Below are 24349 nucleotides of genomic sequence, written 5' to 3' on the forward strand. Positions count from 1 at the left end.
TCGTGATTTGATGTTTGCATTAATAAAGCTATCATTTCAGGACACCCATAGCTGCTTTCCAGTGTAAGCAGCAGGCATTGTACAGTATAAGACACAACTCTGTTCCTGCTTTTGTCCGGTGTATAATTACAACGGACGGAACATAATGGAAAGCTTGCCACACCCACATTTTTGCAGGTGGCAGAGGTCTGCAGTCACGCTGAACCACTGTTAACATTCCGTGGGAGAGTCTCTGGAGAGACTGGAAACTTTCTCAGACGCCAGTACCAATTGTTCCGATCATGTCTGGAAGCGAGTACCGTTATGTTCGTCCTTCAGGGCATGTTTTCACCAAATTTCAGGAACAGAGTTGCGTCTTATACTGTACATCTCATTCCATTACAGTCAAACATAGCGTTATATTTCCATTCCCAGGTGCCAAATTCTGCAGTTCATCTAAACTGACAGTGTGTGTTTATTACAGGTTTTGGTAACTTCAGCCTATTTATTTCAATATCCTTAGTTCATATATGTATTTAAAGTATTTAAAGTACACTTTATCAGTTTGTCTCAGTGTAGGGTGTTGTCTTCCTTGATACTCCTTGGATCAGTGTCACATTCTCTCATCAGTGGAATGAGGACCTTTGCGTTAAGATCAGGTACAGATGACTAGCTTAATTCACGATTAATGCGGGTACAGGGTTATATCTTTGTAAAAAAAAAAATCTTTCTTCCAAACACATAGCATGGCTGCATTTGCCAACAGATACCATTATGCGGTGCCGGATTCATTGTCCTGACTAATTTATGCCATTAACTGAGGCAGCTACACAGGTATGTGTTGTTCGTTCATTACTGGATTGAGGAGCATTAAATTAGAATGAGATATGGCCTTAGTTTAGACTGCAGCCTTGGAGAGGCTCGAGAAAGCATATCTCCACGAAAAGCATGAGAAAGCTGGCAATCCATCCTCCCGTCAGCAACAAAAACATTCCCTGGAAGAGTAACATTAAGAAAGAATTAGTGATTTATTGAGTATACATATATTCTAACTCTCTCAGTACGATAATGACTGTTTAGGCTGCTCTTTCTCAACATCTTGACGACTGTAATCATCTTTGAGTAGATTCGTCAGTCTAAAGAGGATCTGTCTTTCAATTAATTGCGATCTGGTGACAGCAAGAAGTTATTTAGAGACGTTCTCGTACTGAGGTGGCTAAATACCGTAATTGCTAGGACATAAGAATTATCGATACATGATACTCACCTGTCCTGAAGGTCGGAATGATGGATTCGGCGCTGCTTGTAAAGTACTGTCAGAGAAACAAGTATCTTCCCAGGTCCGTCTGAAAAAAACTGTCAACTGGCGAAATACAATAAAAACCCAGTCTCTACCAGTGAGTTTTACAAATGGTTCGACTTTTCCGCTATGTATTCATCAAACTTTGGGAAGATACTTGTGTCTCTGACTGTAAAACACGTGAAAAGAATGATGGAATTGGGTGTTGTAGACTTAAACCGGCTAGACCGGAGTCGTCATCACCATTTATCATTAAAAGTTCCATTAATCTTGCACGAATTCGCTCAAACAGGGTAAGTGCGAGTCGTCTTGGTATTTAAAATTTATTTTTAAGTCAATGTGTAAAATTTTTTACGTGTTTAATATGGCCCTAACCTCTCCGACCTACACGCAGTGTTTTAGAATGATAGATCATTTCTGATTCTGTGTTTTATAAAGTGCTAAAAAATTTAGTTTACCCCCTATGTAACTGACACTGAAACTTTGATATTTTATTGTGCGTTGCGAGGCGCCGAGTCCCAGTAAAATGTACGGCATATTGTATTATCAACTTTCTGAATAAAAATTTGTTTAATATATGGTCATGCATTACATGTGATTTTTCCCTGCACCAATATACTACATACCTGGGGTTTTGTTAGGTGTACAGACATTATTTGAATCTATATTTGAAAGTCTGATAATTCCTAAACACACACACACACACACACACACACACACACACACAAGACCATTTCAAATATTTGGTCGAAATCCATTAATTCTTTATTCTTTTGCACAGTATGTTTAACATTGTCCTAGAAACTAAGTATATATCTCTCTCTCTCTCTCTCTCTCTCACACACACACACACACACACACACACACACACACACACACACACACACACACACACACACATCCATACATCCATCATCCAACCCTACGTTCCTCCATGAGGAGCGTACGAGCACGCACACACACACACACACACACACACACACACACACACACATAAACATCCATACATCCATCATCCAATCCTACGTTGCTCCATGAGGAGCGTAGGAGCACACACACACACACACACACACACACACACACACACACACACACACACACACATCCATCCATCCATCCATCATTGAATCCTTCGTGTCTCCATGGAGAGCGTAGGAACCCTAGGCAAGGCAAGTTCATCCTGACATTTAAGATGAGTGTCCAGCCTCACTCATCCCTGACTGGCATTACGTGAGCAACAAACCCCAACCATCCCTTGGATATAAACCTTAACAGGCTCACTCCGATTGTAGCTCTGCTATCACCCACTAAACCACCAGGCGCCGTAATTTGGTTATATGGTTACCACCCAGCGTAATAAATGGGTTCCTGGTATACAGGAAACCATTTGGCTTGTCACTCAGTGCAGAGTCACCCATAGGCAGAAGGAACAGGAAAAAAATGAAGGAAAGAATGAGAGAAGAGGGAGTGCAAAGTCACTCGTAGACAGAAGGACAAGGAGTAAAGATAGACAGAAGAGGAAGGAAGGAAAAGAGGGAGGAGAGGAAAGGGCAGACACCCGAGAGCAGCACTACATCGAGTGAGTGGATGGTAGGCGCCCCCACCACACACACATCCTAATTTCAAGTTCGATCACACATTGTAACTCACCCAGATGTTCCTAATGGCCAGAGGAGTGGTGATGGCAAACTTGGTGGGTGAGTTGAGACAGATGGTTAGATTAGGGAATAATTTTTTCTGCCAGTAGTCGTAAAAACCGGATTGTGTCATCTGCACGATCCTGAGACAAAAAAAGGTGAGAACGTGTGTACAGTCGGAGTTCAAATAGTTCATTAATAATAATAATAATAATAATAATAATAATATAGTAGTAGTAGTAGCAGCGGCAGCAGCAGCAGCAGCAGCAGCAGCAGTAGTAGTAGTAGTAGTAGTAGTAGTAGTAGTAGTAGTAGTAGCAGAAGAAGAAGATGAAGTAATAGCAATACAATTACTAATATCAGTAGTAATAGTAGAAGTAGCAGTAGTAGTACCTATTTGTCCATAAGTAACAAGGAGACGTGGGAAGCCCGTCACACACATCTTGGACACTCCAATTTCCTTGGGGCACTAACTTCATTTCCCTAACACACCTACTGTTACCACACACTGTATATCACACTCCTGATACACCCATTGATCATTAGCATACACACCACCCAACCATACGATTTGTAGTTACCATATCAAGCAGTAAATATGGCAACAACTGCCACTAACAATACAACAACCACTTATGTACAAGCCACCAGCAAGACCAGGTGGTATAGAAGTGTGCCATACAAAAACATTTAGGTAGTCTTACACACACCCTAGGTGACACTGTCATGTAAACACACACACACACACACACACACACACACACACACACATGGACTTCTAAAATTGTTATAAATCATATTCTATATATTTCATCACATATATAAAGGCAATCACAGATAAATCAGTAATTAAATATAATAAATAGTATCATCATCATCGTCATCATCTTCATCATCTACGGTACTCCTGTGTTGCCCCACGAGGAGCGTAAGAACTCGGGGCTAGGCAAGTTGGTCCTGACATTTAAGATGAGAGTGACCAGCCTCACTCATCCCTGAGTGGCTTTACATGAGCAATAAACCCCAACGACTCCTTGCATACAAACCTACACAGGCTCAGTCCGATTGGAGCACCTTAGTTACCCAATAAACCACCACGCGCCATAACTTTGTCATATGGTTACCACCCAGCGTAGTAAATGGTTTCTTGGTGTACAGGAAACCATTTGGCTTGTCACTCAGTGTAGAGTCTCCAATAGTCAAAAGAAAGAGGAACTAATGAAGGAATGAAAAACAAAAGGGGAATGTGAAGTCACTCGTAGGCAGAAGTAGGAGGAAGGAGAAAAGGAGGAAAGACAGAAGAGGAAAGAAGGAAGAGAGGAAAGCGCAGACACCGAAAGCAGCACTGCATCGAGTGAGTGGAAGGTGAGCTCCCCCACGTACCAGTAAATATCATAATAATAATTAGAATGTTAGTTTTAGTATATTTTAATAAATGTAATTCGAATTAGAATAACAACAAATTTAGTCATAGCACCCTAGTTTTAAATACATTATTATTATTATATACAGTAGTATTAGGAGTAACTTTAATATAATTTCATTACAAGAGACCTATTATAAACTCTATAATATAAAAAATTAGAACTATTTACAAAATCCTTAGAGAATTTCTGTTACTATCTTATAATTATAATCAACACTAATTAAATCCTGTTAACCCCTTAACCGTGGGCTTGTTTTGCTTTTTCTTGCGGCTCCTGCTGGCATATTAGCGCTCCGACAGACTCTCTAAAAATATTTGCCAAAAATCAGTTATTAGTCCTAGAATATTAAAATCAAATATGCTTATGGCACATACCTTCAGCTTTCTCCTGGGGTGTTTGTTGAGCCTTCGTCGGGTACCGTAGGACTTGTGGAGACCTCTGAAGTTGGGTAACGAAGTCTCCACTTTACACTTCCCGACAACCCGTAATATGATTACCACAGCCTGATATTATCACTAGAAAAACTATTCTATGATTCTCAAATAGTTTGGAATCCATACTCTAAAAAAAAAACAATGTGAAAGCAATGAAAATTACAAGGGCATATGACCTTCACACTTCCAATCGTTCGCCGCTGGTGTTCTGTCATTTATTATTCAAAAAAACACTCACAGTTTATATTTCTATTACTATATAACACTTATATATATCTACAGCCTTTATCCATTAGTTTCCTTCAGTAATAGTAGTTTATTGTCACTGTAGGGATTCAATTTCTTTCACTTTCTCGTCCTGTATACTAGCATTGAGAGTGAATGTCACTTTCACCTTCACTCTCATAACTCATAGTATTCATACATGCTAAAGTGAAACTTTCACTTTCATTACTCCTTGTATATATACTCGTATTCTTATAATACTATTCATTTACATTTCTATTTACGTTCTCTATTTTATTTACATTATTTACATTTCTATTTTATTTACACTGTGTTAAGCACTGCCACTTGAAGTAACTTATAAAACTATTTTCCACTGTTCACTTATAATTACATTCATTTCTTTCACTTGCTGTTTACACATTATTTACACATTATTTACAATTCCACTTGCACTGTTTTACTCAACAGAAAGATCGTAGTCACTCTCGATCAATTGTCAGCCCATTACCTCTTTCCACACGAGGTTTAGTAGGGGGTAAAGGTCACAGGGCCCTTTGCATGGGGATAAAAAGCGGCGGAAGTTAGCAGGAGCGAATCCGACTTACTTTCACCTTGAAAGATGACAATAAACTGATAGTGGTGGGCCGGGGTGGCCTACCTAGGGAGAAAGCATTACTGCCAACGTCAGCCTCTTGAGAGCTGCTAATATATAGCTGTGAAATGGTTGGTAGGAAATCTAGACAATACATTATAAATTAGGTAGTTCCAGGTGAATGTAAATATCACTTAGGCTTCTCCCTTACCTCCTTATATATATTTTTTCGTACGAGAATAGATTATACGGCATATTTCAAGGGGAAATAAACAGCGAAAATTAGCGAACGAGTGTACATGAGGTGTTGTCAGGTGATAATTAGCCAATTCCAGGTGTATGGCACTCTCACTTACTTTATTTCTTTTGGGTATATATTATTTGGTATAAGAATAGGGCACAGGGCTTATTTCAATGGATGAAATTAGTGGAAAATTCCAGGGAAGATTTAATTAGCATAGCACAGCCGGGCAAGCAAGAGGAGAGGGTAATAGAGGGAAGGTAGGGAGGGGAGTCAAGAACAGGGAGAATTGGCTAAATTGTCAACAATGGATGGGAGTACAAATGAGATTAGGAGTGCTGACTAGTGTTGGACATTGGCAATACTGATAGATGATACAAGCTACCACTTGAAAGCCCGGGCGAATTCAAAATAACACAGAATCGCAAAAGTGATGCCCTGCGGTATGATCCCTTGCTCCCAAGTGTCACGAAAGTGACACCCCACGGTTATGGGGTTAAGCCAATGTGCCTTTACTAAGCTGCCTTTACTTTATCATAATCACCACAGCATACAACAACCACGCATCACACATCGCCTGTTGCAACACCAACACACACACTGCTCCTACACCACACATCACACCACACTCACCCCAACACCAAAATAACAAAACACCCAGTATCACTAAACAAGGCTGTATCAAACCACACCACACAACAACCATGCATCACAAATGAAGTTATGCAACACCAACAAACAAACTGTTCCTACACCACCCACTACACTACTCTCACCCCTACACCATATTGCCTAAACACCCAGTATCTTTAAATCTGGCTCTATTGCACCATACAACACACCACACTCAGGCATTACACATAATCTGCTGGAACACCAACGCATATGCTTTCCCAACACAACACACCACACCACACTCATCCCTACACCATAACGCCTGAAGACCCCCAGCCTCGGAGTCCCCAGGGGAAGGGGGGGGGGAACATACATGCAACCACCAACCGCCCATCTCCTGGTGACGACTTGAGCTGCCTGGAATCACTGTCTGATTCATTTATTCATTTCTACAACATTCGTGGCCTTTCCTCCAACTTTCGCTCTGTTGAGCACCACCTCTCCTCTAAACTTCACCTTCTCTTTCTAACTGAGACTCAGCTGTCTGAGGAAACTGACTGCAAATCCTTTTCTGTACACTCCAACTTTCTCTATACTCATTTCAAAGCCAAAGGTGGCTGTTGTGTGTATATACGCAACAACTTATCTTGCTTTCATGTTCCTGAACTTCATTCTCCTGAATTCTCTACACTCTGGCTTCGGCTATCCTGTCATTCTCTGACTAAATATATCTGCACTGTTTACTTATCCCCTAATACTACTGACTATCAAAAATTCATCAACTATCTTACTTCTACGATGGAACACATTCTATCCATTTCTCCTTTCTCTGAAATCTCCATTTTAGGAGATTTCAATGTCCACCACCACCTTTGGCTCTCCTCTCCTTTCACTGATCCACCTAGTGAACAAGCCTACATCTTTTCTATACTTAATGGCTTAGAGCAGCTGGTACAGCACCCTACCTGTATCCTTAACTGCCTTGGAGAGAGCTCCAATATACTTACAACTAATCCTTCTGCTTACACTGTTAATCTTTTCTCTCCGTTGGGCTCCTCCGATCACAACCTTATCACCTTAACCTGTCCTATCACTCCGGTACGGTCTGTGGACCCCCCAAAAAAAACGTCATCTGTGTCACTTTGGAGCTACAGATAGGGAGGCCTCAGGCGGTACTTCTTTGATTTTCCTTGGAATGATTATTCCTTCCATGGCCGGGAGCCATCTGAGTGTGCCTTGTGCATTACGGAGGTTATTCTCACGGGCATGGAAGCATACATTCCTTTCTCATATCCTTTGACTAATGAAAAAAAAAAACTTTGTTTAATCACGCTTGTTCTAATGCTGTCCGCAACAATGAAAGGGCCTATAAAAGGTACCAGAGCCAACCCACCCCTCAATCACATCCTGCTTATGTTTCTGACCTGAATCGTGCTAAGTCTGTTCTTCACTCTGCTAAAAATAATTTCATCCATACTAAATCTCTCAACTCTCCAACTCGAATACCTCCCGCTCCTTCTGGCACCTTGCCAAAAACCTTTCTAACAACTTTACCTCATCATTCTCCCTTCCTCTTTTCTACTCTGATGGTTCTGTAGCTATCTCTTTTACTGATAAAGCAGATCTCTTTGCTCAGACTCTCTCCTCCAATTCCATCTTAGACAATTCCGGGAATGTTCCTCCTTCACTTCCCCCCTCTGACTTCCTCATGGCTGAGATTAAAATTACTTCAGCTGATGTATTTTCTGCCATCACTGGCCTAAATACTAACAAGGCAAATGGGCCTGATGGAGTCCCTCCTGTTGTTCTCAAAAACTGTTCTTCTGTGCTTACACCCCACCTAAGCAAATTCTTTCGTCTTTGTCTGTCAACTTATACCTTTCCTTCTTGCTGGAAGTTTGCTCTCATTCAGCCAGTCCCAAAGAAGGGTGACCATTCCCAACCCTCTAACTGTCATCCAATTGATTTACCATCCTGTATTTCAAAAGTTTTCGAGTCAATTCTTAATAGAAAAATTTTAATGCATCATCCCTATCACAACCTTCTTTCTGATCGTCAGTATGGGTTCCGTCAGGGACGCTCCACTGGCGATCTTCTCACCTACCTTTCAGACTCCTGGCCATTCTCCTTTCGGGACTTTGGCGAAAGCTTTGCCATTGCACTTGATATCTCAAAGGCTTTTGATCGAGTCTGGAAAAAATCTTTAATTTCCAAACTGCCCTCTTACAGTTTCTATCCTTCTATCTGTGCCTTCATCTATAGCTTCCTCTCTGGTCGTTCTATAACCGCTGTCGTAGACGACCATCGTTCTTCTCCTAGATCTATCAACAGTGGTGTTCCTCAGGGCCCTGTCCTGTCAATGACTCTCTTCCTTTTATTCATCAATGACCTAAGCTGTACATCTAACCCTATCCACTCGTATGCTGATGACTCCACCCTTCATCTTTCCATTTGGTTTTTGCAACATCCATCTCAGCAGTAACTTCAACAAACAAGGTATGAGGCTATGGCACACCTAATGTCTGACTTGGCTTGTATCTCTGACTGGGGTAAAAATAATCTTACCATTTTTAACCCGTCCCGTCCCGGAGACGTGAATTCACATCCTCACATGATGTGCACTCATATCCCGGAGACGTAAATTAATGCAGCAACATTGGAAGGTCCCTAATTTGCACAATTTTCAATTTTTGTGAGTGATTTTTGGCACGTATACACGGGACACCTTCCTCTACAAGATGCCAGGCAGGGACAATGCCTTACCTAGCATGACCTCCTCCCCCCCCCTGCATGACCTTTTCTCAGCAATTCACCTGTTATCAGTGACCTGCCCAGTAAAGCCATGTCATGCCACAGTACGAAATTCAGGGCCAGAGTGATTCCCCAATCAATGACAATGTGGAGGACAAACATTAGAGGAAGAAACAGTCAGAAATGATGATCAGGTAATGTGGCAAAAAAAGGTCAGGAATGGTGATGAGTAAGTGAGTGAAACAATGCTTATAATGCCTATATTACCGTTTGAAAACCAATATACTCTCATACTACATATAAATTCGTACCGAATAAATAAATAAATACCGTTTATAAGTGGTGTAGAATATTTATCCTCCCGTAGAACTCGTTTTCTTTGCAGCCAGCCTGATAGAAAACCCTGTAAGGTAAGGAGGTACTCCTACCTGGATCGAGTATTTTAAACTTCAGGTGAGCGATTTGTCTATGAATTTTCGATGTTTCTCACCAAAAGCGGATGTTTGAGCCAAAAAAAAAAAAAAGGTCCAAAAATGTCGGGACTGGGGCGAACCACTGCCAAGAAAACGTCAGGATGGGGCGGGTTAATGCATTAGAGACTCAGTTGTTACACCTATTAAACCGACAAAACCTTTCACAGGCGTACCCACTAATGTTTAATAATACTCAGCTTAACCGGAGACGTCCCATCGACATATGGGTACTTTGGAACATTTTGCATTTGCCAGTCCTGACGACGTACTGGTACGTCGTGCAATTGCAAGGTCCCTAATTTGCACAATTTACAATTTTCGCGCATCATTTTTCATACATATACATGGGACACCTTCCTCTATTCCTCTACAAGATGCCAAGCAGGGACAATGCCTTACACCGCATAACCTTCCCTCCCCCTGCACGCCATTGTCTTGGCAATTCACCTGTTACCAGTGACCTGGCCAATAAAGACACTCAGGGCCAAAGTGATTCCCCAATCGATGACAATGTGCAGGACAAAGTTCACATAGCGTTAGAGGAAGAAACAGTCAGAAATGATGATCAGGTAATGTGGCAAAAGAAGGTCAGGTATGTTGATGAGTTAGTGAGTGAAACAATGCTTATAATGCCTATATTACCGTTTGAAAACCAATATACTCTCGTACTACATATAAATTCGTACCAAGTAAATAAATAAATATCGTTTATGAGTGGTGTGAAATAGTTACCCTCCCATAGAACTCGTTTTCTTTGGTGCCAGCCTGTTAGAAAACCTAGTCAGGTAAGGAGGTACTGCTATCTGGATCGAGTATTTTAAACCTCAGGTGAGTGATTTTTCTATGAAATTTCGTTGTTTCTCACCAAAAGCGGAGATTTTAGCAAAAAAAAAAAAAAATCGAAAATACCTCAGGATTGGGGGGTGTCGGAGGTGCGAAATAGCTCGGGACATGACGGGTTAATCCTGCATCATCCTTGAACATACTTGTGGTTTCATTCACTCGGGACTTGTCTTGGAAAGATCATATTACATCTCTTGTAAAATCTGCTTCCAAGTGAGTAGGTGTGCTAAGCCAACTCCATTCTTTTTTTCACCCCTGCACATTTGTTTACTCTATGCACGGGTTTTACCCACCCCTGTGTGGAGTACAACTTGCATGTGTGGGGAGGTTATTCACATACAGCTCTTCTCAATAGGGTGGAGTCAAAGGCTTTTCGTCTCATTAACTCTCCTCCTCTTACTGGCTCCCTTCAACCTTCGTCTCTTCGCCGCACTATTGCATCTTTATCTCTTTTCAGTCGCTACTTCAATGGTTGCTGCTTCTCTGAACTGTCTGCATGCATTCCTCCACCTCTATGACAGGCAAGTAGCACCCGCCAAGCAGCAAAATCTCATCTCTTTTCTCTCCAACTCTCTAATGCAAGAGTTAACCGTTACTCCCAATCCTTCGTTTATGCAACAGGTCATCTCTGGAACTGTCTCCCTCTGTCTGTATTTCCTGCTTCCTATGATCTCCAGTCTTTCAGACGCAGTGTGTCCAGGCATCTCAAAATGATCTGATCTTGAATTTGGCTCTCTCTTGTATTTTGTTCTTCTCTTGGAGGGAACAGTTTTTGCGGGCTCATGGCCTTTGGTTCCTTCTTCCTAGAATAAAAAAAAAACAGTAAAAAAGACTATACTGGCCCACACCACACCACAACCACGTATCACACATCATCTGCCGCAACACGAACACTCACAATGTCCCGACACCACACACCTCACCTTTCTCACCCCTACACCACAACCTCAAAAGACCAAGTATCACTAACCATAACCCTGTCCATAACCCTACTGCACCACACCGCAGCGCAACCACGCATCACACATTGTATGCTGCAACACACACACACACACACACACACATAACTCTCACTCCTACACCGTAACACCTGAAGACCCAATATCTTTAAACAAGGCTCTACAGTATTATACCATACACACTGGCCACCTACATAACTATTAAATAAAGAAGGACTATTTTACTTCAATTCAGACTTTCATCAGTTCAGTTAATTATTAGTAAATGGCAAACTGGTTATATATTAAATGATACACAAAACTAAAAAAGTAGTAGTAGCAGTGGTGGTAGTAGTAATAGTTGCAACAGAGGCAGCAGCAGCAGTAGTAGTAGTAGCAGCAGCAGCAGCAGCAGCAGCAGTAGTAGTAGTAGTAGTAGTAGTAGTAGTAGTAGTAGTTTATTAATATTAAGAAGAAGAAGAAGAAGCAGTAGAACTGATCAAGAATTTTTTTTTTTAGCCAGACGCCCTAAACCCCCAAAGGGTGGCCACAGACAAAACACCTCCAAGTCTCTCTGTCACCCACCATTTGAATACCCTCCCCCCAACTCACTCCCTCCTCCCTCATATACCTCTCAACTCCATCCCTCCACCTCATCCTCGGTCTTCCCCTCCCTCTCCCTCCCTCCACCTCACCTACATACATCCTCTTAGTCACTCTTTCATCTCCATTCACTCCACATGTCCAAACCACCTCAGTGTATTTCTCCTAATCTTCTCAACCACATCCATATCCACCCCACAACGTTCTTTCACTTCTTCATTCGTCAACCTGTCCCTCCATGTCACTCCACATGCTCCTCTCAAGTAACTCATTTCCACTGCTCTCACTCTTGACTTGTTCCGCTCTTGCAAGGTCCATGCCCCGCTTCCATACATCAGGGTTGGGGTCACAATACTATCATGCAGTGACTTCTTAACTTCCATACTCACCTCCCTATTTCTCATCACTTCTATCAGTGAACCAACAACCTTCCTTCCCTGTAGTACCCTTTCACGCACTTCATCCCCCAAAGTTCCATCCTTAATCATCACAAGTACTTGAATGCACTCACATTCTCCATATCCTCGCCATCCAACCTCACAGTGCATTCTGTGACTTCATTCCTCTCAAACACCATAACTTTACACTTGTTTACATTAACTTTCAGATTCCTCTTCCTACACACTGTCCCAAATTCATTCACCAAATCTTGCAACTCCCATTCATATTCACTCAACAATACTGTATCATCAGCAAACAACAACACCGGAATTTTCCAAATCTCACCCTTATTCATTAGAGCCACCCCCACATCCACTGCCCTACCTTCCACCTCCTTCACAACCCCATCCATGTATATATTAAAGAGCCATGGAGACATCACACAACCCTGTTTCAGTTCCACATGAGATCAAAGAACTCACTCAGCTCACCATGAACTCGCACCGTAGCCCTAGCTCATTCGTACGTACTCTTCATAGCGCTCAACAATTTCCCCTCCACTCCATATATTCTCAATACCTTCCACATACCTTGTCTACCTATTCTATCATAAGCTTTCTCCAAGTCCATGAAGGCAGCATACACTTTCTTTCCCTTCTCTAGATACTTCTCCACTAAACATCTTAGAAGAAATATCTGATCTACACACCCTTTTCCCTTCCTAAATCCCACTTGTTTTTCTCCAACTAGCTCCTCTGTTATATGCCTAACCCTATCAATGAGTATTCTACCATATATTTTTCCAGTCACACTAAGAAGGCAAGTACCCCTATGGTTACCACATACTTCTCTCTCCCGTTTTCCATTGTATAAAGGAACAGTTATACCTGATTTCCAGTCCTCTGGAACCCTTCCCTCTTCCCAAGCCAATCTACATAACTTCCATATCCACCCACTACAATCTCACCCCCGTACTCCAGCATTTCACCGCACAGTCCATCAATTCCTGGGGCCTTTCCCATTTTGATCTTCATTGCTTCCACTATTTCCGCCCTACTGATCTCTTCCTCCCTTCTCTCCTTCTCCCAGCCATTCCCCAGCCACTTATACTCGCACTGCTCTCACTCTCTACATTCAACAAATCCTCAAAGTGTTCCTTCCATCTCCTCAATTTCTCTCTCTTCTCCACCAACAATCTATTATTTCTATCTTTCACTCCCCTACTATTACCCTTTTACACTGCCTTACTTTCTTTACCTCCTTTCAAAACAATTTCTTACTCTCCCTCCATTTCACACTCAGATTCCTCCCAAACTCTTCATCCACTTTCTTCTTAATCTCCACCAATCTCTTCACATCCCTTCTCCTGCTCACATATACCTCTCTCTTCTCTCTCTCATCTTCTCCCCTACCTCTACTCGCAAGCCATTCACTATATGCCTTCATCTTTTGTTCAACCGCTCGTTTCACCTCATCATTCCACCATGCTGTCCCATGCACACCCCTACATCTCCTAGTCACTCCACAAACCACCTCACACGCTGCGCCTATCTCTTCCATGAATATCTTACATACGTCTTCCACCCCTTCCATCTGCACTAACTCATACCTTCCCAATCTTTCTTCCACTATGCTCTTATACTCTGCCATTTTCTCAATGTCTTGCAATTTCTCCACTCTTCTCATAGGAGCTGTTTCCTCCTCTCTTCCCCTTCGTCTCTTCAACCATTTTCTTTGCAGCCTTACCTTGGCCATCACTAAGTGATGGTCCGAGATTCCATTCCCCCACCCTCTCCACACTCTTGCATCCACTACTTGTCTTCTCATTCGCTCATCCACATACACATAGTCTATCATTGCCTTTTGTTCAACATGTTCACCATCCATCCTCCTCATAACTCTCCATGTGTACCTATGGATCATCTTATGTCAAAAGTAGGTGTTAGCTATTGCTAACCTCTTACCAGCACAGATGTCCAACAAAGCACTGCCATTTCCATCTACGTCAGCTGGCACCCCCCCTCCCTGACCAACCACTCCATCCACTCGTACATTCCCGACTTTGCCATTCATGTCTCCAATAAAAAACACTCTCACTCCCCTCAAACTTTCCATACATGCTTCTACACTCACCCAAAACTCATCTTTCACTCTTGCCAGTCGGTCCTCTGTCAGCGCATATGCACACACAATTGCCCACGCTTGTACAGTATACCTACTTTCATCCTCACCCATACAATCGTTGCACCCACTGTTCCATACTCTCTTATATTCTCCTTCCACTTCTTGCTTATCATCAGACATACTCCTTCTCTTGCCTTTTCATTCTTTTTAACTCCTGCACATATTCCTAAACCGTGTTCCCATTCTCTCACCCTTTTACCCCAATTTAGTTTCAGTCAATCCACATATATATCCAATCTTGCACCGTCAAGCACCTGCACAATCTCTCTTTCTTTCACTTCATCATTCACGCCTATCACATTCCATGTCCCCACCCTCAGAATGTCCTTTGTCCGTTCCTTAGACGTCAACGTATGGTCCGTCCTGGTCTGAGGCGCTTTATTCGCTTGTTTAGTTAGTTCTTTTTACAGGGTGGGGTACTAACCTACCAGCAACCCTTTTAGTCGCCTCATACGACAAGCAGGGATGTTGGGGGAGTATGCTTGAAGCCCCCCTACCCCCAGGGGAGTTGTAATGACGTTAAGTGTTACAGAGGTGTAATGACGTTGTTACAGAGAATAAGATTGTACGGTGAAGAAGGGTTCAAGGATGGTAGTAAATGAATTGTATAATCTAGTTCATATACTATCGACGAGTAGCCTAACATCAAATCTATCACTCCTTATGTACCAATGATCCAATATTTCGATTTTTGTTTTGGACTGTACACCGGTTAATCATCATCCTATCCTAATAAACAAGTAAGAAACACCATCATCAACTTCACATCATCATAAACATTATCATGATGAACCACATTTCCATCTAACAATATGGTAAGGCAGGGTATTTTAAAATGGCATAATATGGGAGAACTATCAGCAGCATAACTACTTGGTTAACACAAACACCAACCGTTACGAAAATTTATCATCGTATTCTGACTGGCTTTGGAGATTTCGTATCACCTCATAGCGATTTTTCTTCTGCATATTATATCCTTTGTACGTTAATGATGGAAACTGTGTAGGTATTACAACGAAATGACATGACTAAGAGAGATGAAATATGCAAAATAAATCGCTAAGGAGAAGGTGTTACGAGGCCTCTTATACCACCTAGAAGACGGCTCTCAGTGCAATGAGTCATACGTCCGTTCGCTAGGCCTTGAAGCATTATGGTAAGAAAAAAAATAATAATAAGGTGCGTACTTGCGTCCGAGGGCAGGGACAAGGGGACTGTCCTTACGACCCGCCATGGCCTCCACGGCGGGTATGTACCGCATATTGCCCAGGCTAAACACACACTTGCCTGTGAGGTACCAGAGGTAAAGAGTGAATTGTTAATATTATACACCAGTCTCACACACAACACGCTATAGTTGTAGGTCAGAATCTAAATCCATCATGAAATGAACAAACCAAGGTTTTAGCAAGAATCGATGCCAAGGCACAACAAACCCATCCTCGGCAGTCATCTTATTGCTGACGTATAAACACAATAGGATATCTAATCAAAGATATCACATATCATATTTGAAGTAAACTGGGTGAAAATTGATGATTTTATGCCCATTTGAAATTTTAGGCCAGACCCATCTAACACTGACCCTCCTACCGCCAACTAGGGGTGATCCCCCTGATGTAATGAGGCATGTTATAGGATGCAGATTTGAAAGATGCACCTTTAGATTTAGGTGTCAAGTCAATATGACATATTTGAAAGGAGTTGGGCGAAAAAAAAAAAAAAAAAAACGATATTTACTCGTCTCCATTTTCTTTTTTTCTTTTTCTTTTTTACGTTTTTTGGGGCCTATAGCCTGGGTCTGGGCCCAGTTTGGCCCAAAATTTTATCAGGTGATCAGAAGGTCATAGCCCATCGTCTTTCTAATTTTAGTTAAAATCGCTCCAGTAGTTTTTGTGTAAAGTTGTTAAAAGACAGCCAGACTGACAAGCAAACAAACAAACAAACCGAGTGAAAACAATACCTCTCCTCGAGCCCCTGCGTGCCGGAGACGGGTAAAAAGGCTTCGTCAAAGGACCTAATAAAACTTTAAAAGTTCAGCAGTTTTCTGACCTAAAAAAAAAAAAAAAAAATGAAACCAGCTCGTATCCGTAAATTAGATAACTGAGAACCTGCCAATTTAAGTGGGTTAAAAGTAGAGGAGGCAAGTTTTTACTTTCATGATTCATACTATTAGTTTACTGAAGTTAAGTTACGAAGATTCTAATGTCAAAGAATTTAGAGGCACTCGTCAGAGAGAGAGAGAGAGAGGGAGGGAGGGAGGGAGGGAGGGAGGGAGAGAGAGAGAGAGAGAGAGAGAGAGAGAGAGAGAGAGAGAGAGAGAGACAGACAGACAGACAGACAGACAGACAGACAGACAGACAGAGACAGAGACAGAGATCCACAATACCTGTCTTAGTAAACTGCGATGCCATTCTCTTCTTGTGATAGACATCCAGAGAGATCATGGCAGACTTCCCCTCCAACAAAATAGCCAGCACAACGTCCAGCTGATCGATACCAAAACGCATGATACGGTTCTCCTTCCTCAGGTTCCAGATCTTTTGTTTGATGCCACTTGTAGCTGTCTGGGCAGTAGTACCGATATGTCTGTTGTAATTACATGGTACCATAATTCATTTACATTAACCTGATGGAAGTATTCGTCTATTTGTTGCATACTAAGCGTATCTCGGTGGCAGCCAAACGTAACATTACGGCCTCGCATCGTGTCCACAGCACTTTCGTTAGCAGTACCATATTTCAGTGTTTACCTTTATAGCTCAGAGGTCAAGATAGGGAGATGCCAATACCCAGAGTTAAGGTGAAGAGAGTTTATAAAATGAACAGATAATTATTACTATACTCTTCATTTTAAACAATGACTAAAATTCCCATTCTCCCATTTTCAACGCAGAGCTATGATAAGAGACTAACACTAGACTACGTTGCAAGTCTCGAGGAATCGCATTAGGCTCTCTTCAGTGTGTCTTATATTCGCCAACTCTCCGTCTTTAATGCAGAGGTGTTACAAGAGATAAACACTATTATGCACCTGATATTAAATGCTATGGATCGTATGTAGAATCTTGATATTGTCTTATTCTGCCACTGAACTGCAATAAAAAAAAAAAAAACTACAAAATGACTAATATTTCCACTTACTTAATTCTGACGAACTAAAGAATGTTTGCATTCCTAAGAGTATTACTAAATATGCAGGTCACTAAAATTCCTATCCATATTTTTCACATTACCTCCCCCAAACATTTAGGTTCAATCTTCTTCTTAAAATTAAAACGTAAAGCCTTTTGAAAATTTAACTGGACTTATCTGAATATGTTAACTTTGATACGTTATTTTCTCTGCTACACACACACACACACACACACACACACACACACACACACACACACAAACGATAATACCAATACAAACAGAGAGAGAGAGAGAGAGAGAGAGAGAGAGACAGACAGACAGACAGACAGACAGAGAGTCTCATGAACACAAAATACCAGAAACTCACACTAAAAGCCCGTTCTTCGGCGGTTCCCTTGACCAGAATGATCTGAACCGGGTGTTCGAGCAGGTCTTCGAGCGCCTGGATGGGTTCAGGAATCACCCTCACCGAAAGGAGAGCCATGAGGTTGCCAGAGTAGCTCCGCGTCAGCACCAGCGTCATCAGCATCCACACCCCCAGAACCACACGTTCCCACCACCACCAGCTCGAACCTTCATCCACGTCTAAAGCAGAGAGGTGATGTATAATTAATCCAAGGTTGAGTCATGAAAGAACTATAGTGTATGGTTTCAAATATATTTCTCTATAGTACACTTAACAAGTAACCCGCAACCACCTCTGGTAGTTAAAATTTTGTGCACAAAGCAAGACCGTCCCCCTGATTACTGTCCTCTAAGTACTTGACTGCCAAAAATTAAGAATAGCTTGTTCTGTTTGTTTATAAATAATGATAGGTGGTAGCGACCATCAAAGTCTCACTTGATGTAGTGCTACCTAGTTCTTCCTTCATTGTTATCATTCTTTTTCTATGTCTACCCTCCTCTCTTCCTATTTCTTCCATCCTTGTCTTTTTTCATTAGCATTCTTTCCACTTCATGTGGCTCTGAGTAAAAACCCTCGTGATTTTCTGTAAGTCAGGAAAACATTTACGACAGTGGGTGGTAGCCATACATCCAAATAATGGGGTGATGTGGAAGCTTTAATGATGTCATTGTTAAATGGATAGGGATAAACTGTCACCCATCCGGGAATCAAACCTTTATATTCCTCCTTATGACTTGCTGTGGCAATGCGTTGTCTACCACATGGAAACATAAATTTTCTGCACAAGGTGACCCAGCAGCGGCAGTTGCTTGCCTGCTGTCGATGGGTCTGCTTGACCATCAGACCAGGATTATACTCGGAAACAACAGCAACTTACTCATGATTAAAAACAATTCGTTAGGGTGTGTTGGAAGACTGTGCCTTCTGAATCAGTCATATCTGAAGTATGCTGAGTGTGTTTTACCCTACCTTGCTGCAGCAGTACACGAACACAGTGGAAAGAGCTCCTCATCAATCTGGAGCGAGTGAGAGTCTTATCGGGGATACAAGAGGGCATCACCATCACCAACATGTATACAACCAGCGCAGCCAGGATGCCAATCTGTATTGGATTTATGGTATGATATAATTTGTCTTTTGAATTTGTATTTATTCAGGTACTCTCAACAACAAAAGTTCGGTTGCCTCTCCAGCTTGCCCACGGTCTTTAAAAATTTACCTAGTAAATACAAAGAAAAGGACACTGATGACAATTATCTTTATCCAGGTGAAATCATGTGTTGCTTGCAGCTGATTTGTCAAACGAACAATGAGAGGCGGCAGGAGTTTTGTTGTCGACTACTTAGATTGGGTTGTTTGACTAAATAACAAGTGTGAAAGTAAAAACTTTAGGTAGTGCAAACCAAGAACATGTTATTCTGTGTTGGCTTTCATATAACCATTGTTTCGAGTTTTGTTTCAGAAATTGATTACATTTTATACCAGCGCATACTCATTTATTTACAAACTCTAGGTAAAACAGAACCTTCATTTTTTTTTTTTTTTGTCTTAATGGTCTTCACTCCGATGCCATCGGCCTATAGCCAATTATATATTCTCCAACTGATCCCAGGAATGTCTTTTTAATCTTATTTTGTCAAAATCTTGAATATTTGAATCAGCTTAAAGTATATATTTTGAACTAGAAAGGTTAGGTAAAACGTTCATCAAGTACTGCAGTATACAACAGACCTTTCCTAAGTTGAATAAAATCGTCTGTTAGCAGCAAAAATACACTAAAAAGAACGTCACCGGTTTCAATAAAATGAGAGAGAGAGAGAGAGAGAGAGAGAGATCCTTACCCACACATTCGTCGTCAGGGGCTGCAGGAACCCCCACAGTGCGACCTCGGGACTTCCTCGGCCTGCTAAGATTCTGGCGTAGTTGATGGACACGTGGTCTGTGAAGTCGACTGCTGTTGCTCGCTCAGGTGTCATTGTAAACAGTCCTAGGGCAATGTCTGCTTCCTATTGAGGTGGGCAATATACTAAAAGTTATGAACCATGAACTGTGTGGCGCCTCCTACTGTATTTATTTTATTCTGTGCTTGCCATATCCACATGGTTGTATTCAACTTATGGTTGATCTAACGGTTCACCTATAATTTCTGTCTTCTCTTGGTGTGGGGAATATGGAGGCTTGAAGCATTCTAAAAAAATTTCAGTAATGTATTTAGCAGAATAAACTTCGAGGCGATGTTAAAGATTGATGTGCAAAATGGAGAGGAAACTTTCACAGGAGCAAATAATTCCATCGAATGAAATGTAAAATCGCAAGAGCCCTTAGAGGTGCCTAATATACTGCTTGAAGGTAAGATCCATCTTCCTCCCCATGAAGTTTATGGAGGGATGTGAATTACTACAGAATTAGAGACTGAGCAAGCAAGTACTTCCTAAATTATCAGTTTCCATTAAAAAATCAATAAGACTGAGCAGGCAAGCAATTCCCTAAATTTTCAATTTCCTTTTTGTAAAATCATTCATTTTTCCTCCCTGATCTCTTCATGTACAGTCACGCGTACTAATTTCTGCTCAGGGGTTACCCCTTCCTTCCCCCCTCTACCCTGGACAGAGGGAAGGGGGGAATCGCGAACAAGTCTACCCCGACTTCTGCCCCCAACTCCCCCACCCTCCACCTCCAGCTGCCAGTTACTGATTAGACACAAATTTTCTCATGTCCTGTAAACATGACTAAACTGTCGTCGCACACGCTTTCAACGGCCAAGATTTGGACTATATTTTTAGAATAAATTATTACCGTATTGAACTGCATTCTCAAATTGAAAATATTCACCATCATTGTAATCCAGTGTCGTCCGCTGCACAATTCTGGGTTCCAGTGCTTACCTTTTCACTTCCCCCAGCTGCCTCTCTCTCTCTCTCTCTCTCTCTCTCTCTGAATTTACTTTTCCCACTCACTCTTTCTTTTTAAATTTATACAACTTTCTCTTTGCTTCTCTCCCCCTTCTCTCTCGTTCTTTGTCTTAAGTCTTCCCCGCCTCTCACCCCTCCCCTCCCCCCACCTTAGGCCTGATCAGCAGTCAGTTATACCGTCACCGCTCCTTCGTATATCGTGTGCAGGCAACATTTATCACACACACTTAGGTCAGATGTATGGAAAGCTATTTTTTTATATATATATATAATTGTATTTCTCATTATGTGCCAAGTTCAGATATAGAACACCAGACCAATATTCGTAATTTTTATTAGAGTGACCGTTCCACTTCACATAGCTGGGTAGCTGGGCTTATAAACTGCACACACACACACACACACACACACACACACACACACACACACACACACACGCACGCGCGCGCGCGCGCGCGACTTAAATTTTGCACTGACAGCGTGGCGACTACAAATATAGTCACTCTAACAACTGGATCTGTTGGCTCCAAACCTTCCCTGTCCCAGTCAAACTCCTCATTCAATAACCGGTTATTGAATGAGGAGTTTGACTGGGACAGGGAAGGTTTGGAGCCAGCAGATCCAGTTGTTAGAGTGACTATATTTGTAGTCGCCACGCTGTCAGTGCAAAATTTAAGTCGCGCGCGTGCGTGCGTGTGTGTGTGTGTGTGTGTGTGTGTGTGTGTGTGTGTGTGTGTGTGTGTGTGTGTGTGCAGTTTATAAGCCCAGCTACCCAGCTACGTGAAGTGGAACGGTCACTCTAATAAAAATTACGAATATTGGTCTGGTGTTCTCTATTTGAACTTGGCACATAATGAGAAATACAATTATATATATATATATATATATATATATATATATATATAGAATTAGTTTTCCATACATCTGACCTAAGTGTGTGTGATAAATGTTGCCTGCACACGATATACGAAGGAGCGGTGACGGTATAACTGACTGCTGATCAGGCCTAAGGTGGGGGGATGGGAGGGGTGAGAGGCGGGGAAGACTTAAGACAAAGAACGAGAGAGAAGGGGGAGAAAAGCAAGGAGAAAGTTATATAAATCTAAAAAGAAAGAGTGAGTGGGAAAAGTAAATTCAGAGAGAGAGAGAGAGAGAGAGAGAGAGAGAGACAGCTGGGGGAAGTGAAAAGGTAAGCACTGGAACCCAGAATTGTGCAGCGGACGACACTGGATTACAATGATGGTGAATATTTTCAATTTGAGAATGCAGTTCAATACGGTAATAATTTATTCTAAAAATATAGTCCAAATCTTGGCCGTTGAAAGCGTGTGCGATGACAGTTTAGTCATGTTTACAGGACATGAGAAAATTTGTGTCTAATCAGTAACTGGCAGCTGGAGGTGGAGGGTGGGGGAGTTGGGGGCAGAAGGCGGGGTAGACTTGTTCGCGATTCCCCCCTTCCCTCTGTCCAGGGTAGAGGGGGGAAGGAAGGGGTAACCCCTGAGCAGAAATTAGTACGCGTGACTGTACTCGTACATACAAATTAATCAGTGCCCTCATATCAAAGGTAGTCTAATTTCAAAGTCCTACTTACTATATGAAATCTCCTTGAATACCCAGTATTGTAAGAGTCAATATTAAACGAGGGAAACCTTGCCCACCTCTCTATACACCATGCCAATCATGCCTGTCCACAGGCCGTCACTGGTCAGGGACCCCCACTCCCCATCTCTTGAAGGGACAAATTTGATCCTGGAAAAAGAGAGAGAGAGAGAGAGAGAGAGAGAGAGAGAGAGAGAGAGAGTAAAGTAGGTACTGTACAATACTTCTTTTATTTCACGCAAATCACCACTGGGAAGCATCCCGTCTATTTAAATTTGGTATAACGAGAATCAATAAAATATCTGGCAGTTCAGTGCTGGGGAATGTGAAAGAACTAGTTAAAATTATGGAGTTAAAAGTAATCATATAAATCAATTTATGTATTTAGACTTTACATCCACTGATTTAATTTATATATCAAGATGCCACGTCCTTGACTATGAGTTGCACACATGCTGCTGTTGCTGCTGCTGCTGCTGCTGCTGCTGCTGATGATGATGATGATGATTGTTATTATTATTATTATTATTATTATTGTTGTTATTATTATCATTATTATTATTGTTGTTATTATTATTATGATTATTATTATTATTATTACTATTATTATTATTATTATTATTATTATTATTATTATTACAACGGTTTATGATAAGTCTGCCACAGCTATTAATGAAGCAACATTATGTGGATAGTTTAGGATGTAGATTTGAAACAAAGTAAATAATAACTGACACTATCGCCCATTTCACTGGACAGTTAGTGGACAGAAATCTTTTTTTTTTTTTTTTCTATCTTTTATACAATGTATCTAAATCAGTCTACTCTGGAAGGCGAAATGTAATGGTAAGAAAGATTTATAATATTCCCAGTTGTTTTGCAACTGTTGGAAACACACACACACACACACACACATACACTACCTCCGTCAAAATCTCAAGGCTTAGCTTACTTATCTTACGTGAAGTTCATAGATTTGGCGATGGCCTCGATAAGAGCGTTTTCGGCGCTGTAGACGATGATTTTCTTCTCCCCAGGGTGGTCCGGGTCGTCCACGGTCTCAGTTTTCTCGCTGGAAATCATGACTCTGGACACTGTTAGCCTCGGTCGATGGACAAACCTAAGCAAGGGATAAGTTGCATAAAACTTTGTCACCACAGTCGGCTTTTCACCTGACACTCATCCGCAACCCCTTTGACATTTGGTGATGGTCAAGAGTAGTCAGAATGGAGGATAACTTTGACTAGCAACCAAGGAGATTCATTCCTTCCACAAAACAAACTTCATCGAATTTCTTGCAACCACGTCTTAAACATATTGTAAGAGGCCCATTTCCCTCTGATGAAAACAAACTAGCTAAAGTCTAACACACACCCTGACCTAATATGTTTTATGTTTTATACCCATCTTCATTGCTGAGGTATAACAATAACGCAATATGATAGTCATGAAGAAGAGCTGTGTAATGGATGTATAACCGTATTGTTGTCTCATTTTTGCCTGATCTATCTGAAATAATCTGCATAAGGACTATTGTATAATCGAGCCAGGTTAACCAAAAAGATCTACAAAAGTACCAGATGCAAGTACAAATACAAAGCACTCAGAGAGCGCATACCTTCACCAACGCCATTGTCACCAAAACTTTAAAAATGAGACTGC

The 24349-nt window shown here is 41.5% G+C and overlaps 1 protein-coding gene across 1 annotated transcript; it reads right to left on the reverse strand.

Annotated features, from left to right (window-relative positions):
• Positions 1-608: 608 nt before the first annotated feature.
• On the reverse strand, positions 609-20149 carry LOC145402691 (glutamate receptor 3-like). Its single transcript, XM_080274664.1, has 7 exons — positions 20015-20149; positions 19143-19275; positions 18135-18352; positions 17019-17196; positions 15817-15916; positions 2930-3059; positions 609-974 (listed from the first exon to the last, which is right to left on the reverse strand). Exons 1-7 carry the CDS (start codon positions 20147-20149, stop codon positions 873-875), a joined length of 996 nt encoding a protein of 331 aa, XP_080130790.1. The 3' UTR covers positions 609-872.
• Positions 20150-24349: the final 4200 nt, after the last annotated feature.

The sequence above is a fragment of the Coenobita brevimanus genome, chromosome 58 (genome assembly GCF_032717465.1).
Source record: "Coenobita brevimanus isolate Jiangsu-jjx chromosome 58, ASM3271746v2, whole genome shotgun sequence".
Lineage (NCBI taxonomy): Eukaryota > Metazoa > Arthropoda > Malacostraca > Decapoda > Coenobitidae > Coenobita > Coenobita brevimanus.

Coding starts and splice junctions, on each gene's coding strand:
- LOC145402691 (XM_080274664.1), bottom strand. CDS start 20,149: ATGACACCTGAGCGAGCAACAGCAGTCGACTTCACAGACCACGTGTCC. Junction 15,917..17,018: donor ATCGCAGTTTACTAAGACAG/GTATTGTGGATC, acceptor GGTACCTCACAG/GCAAGTGTGTGTTTAGCCTG. Junction 3,060..15,816: donor GTCCCTGCCCTCGGACGCAA/GTACGCACCTTA, acceptor TTTTTGTCTCAG/GATCGTGCAGATGACACAAT.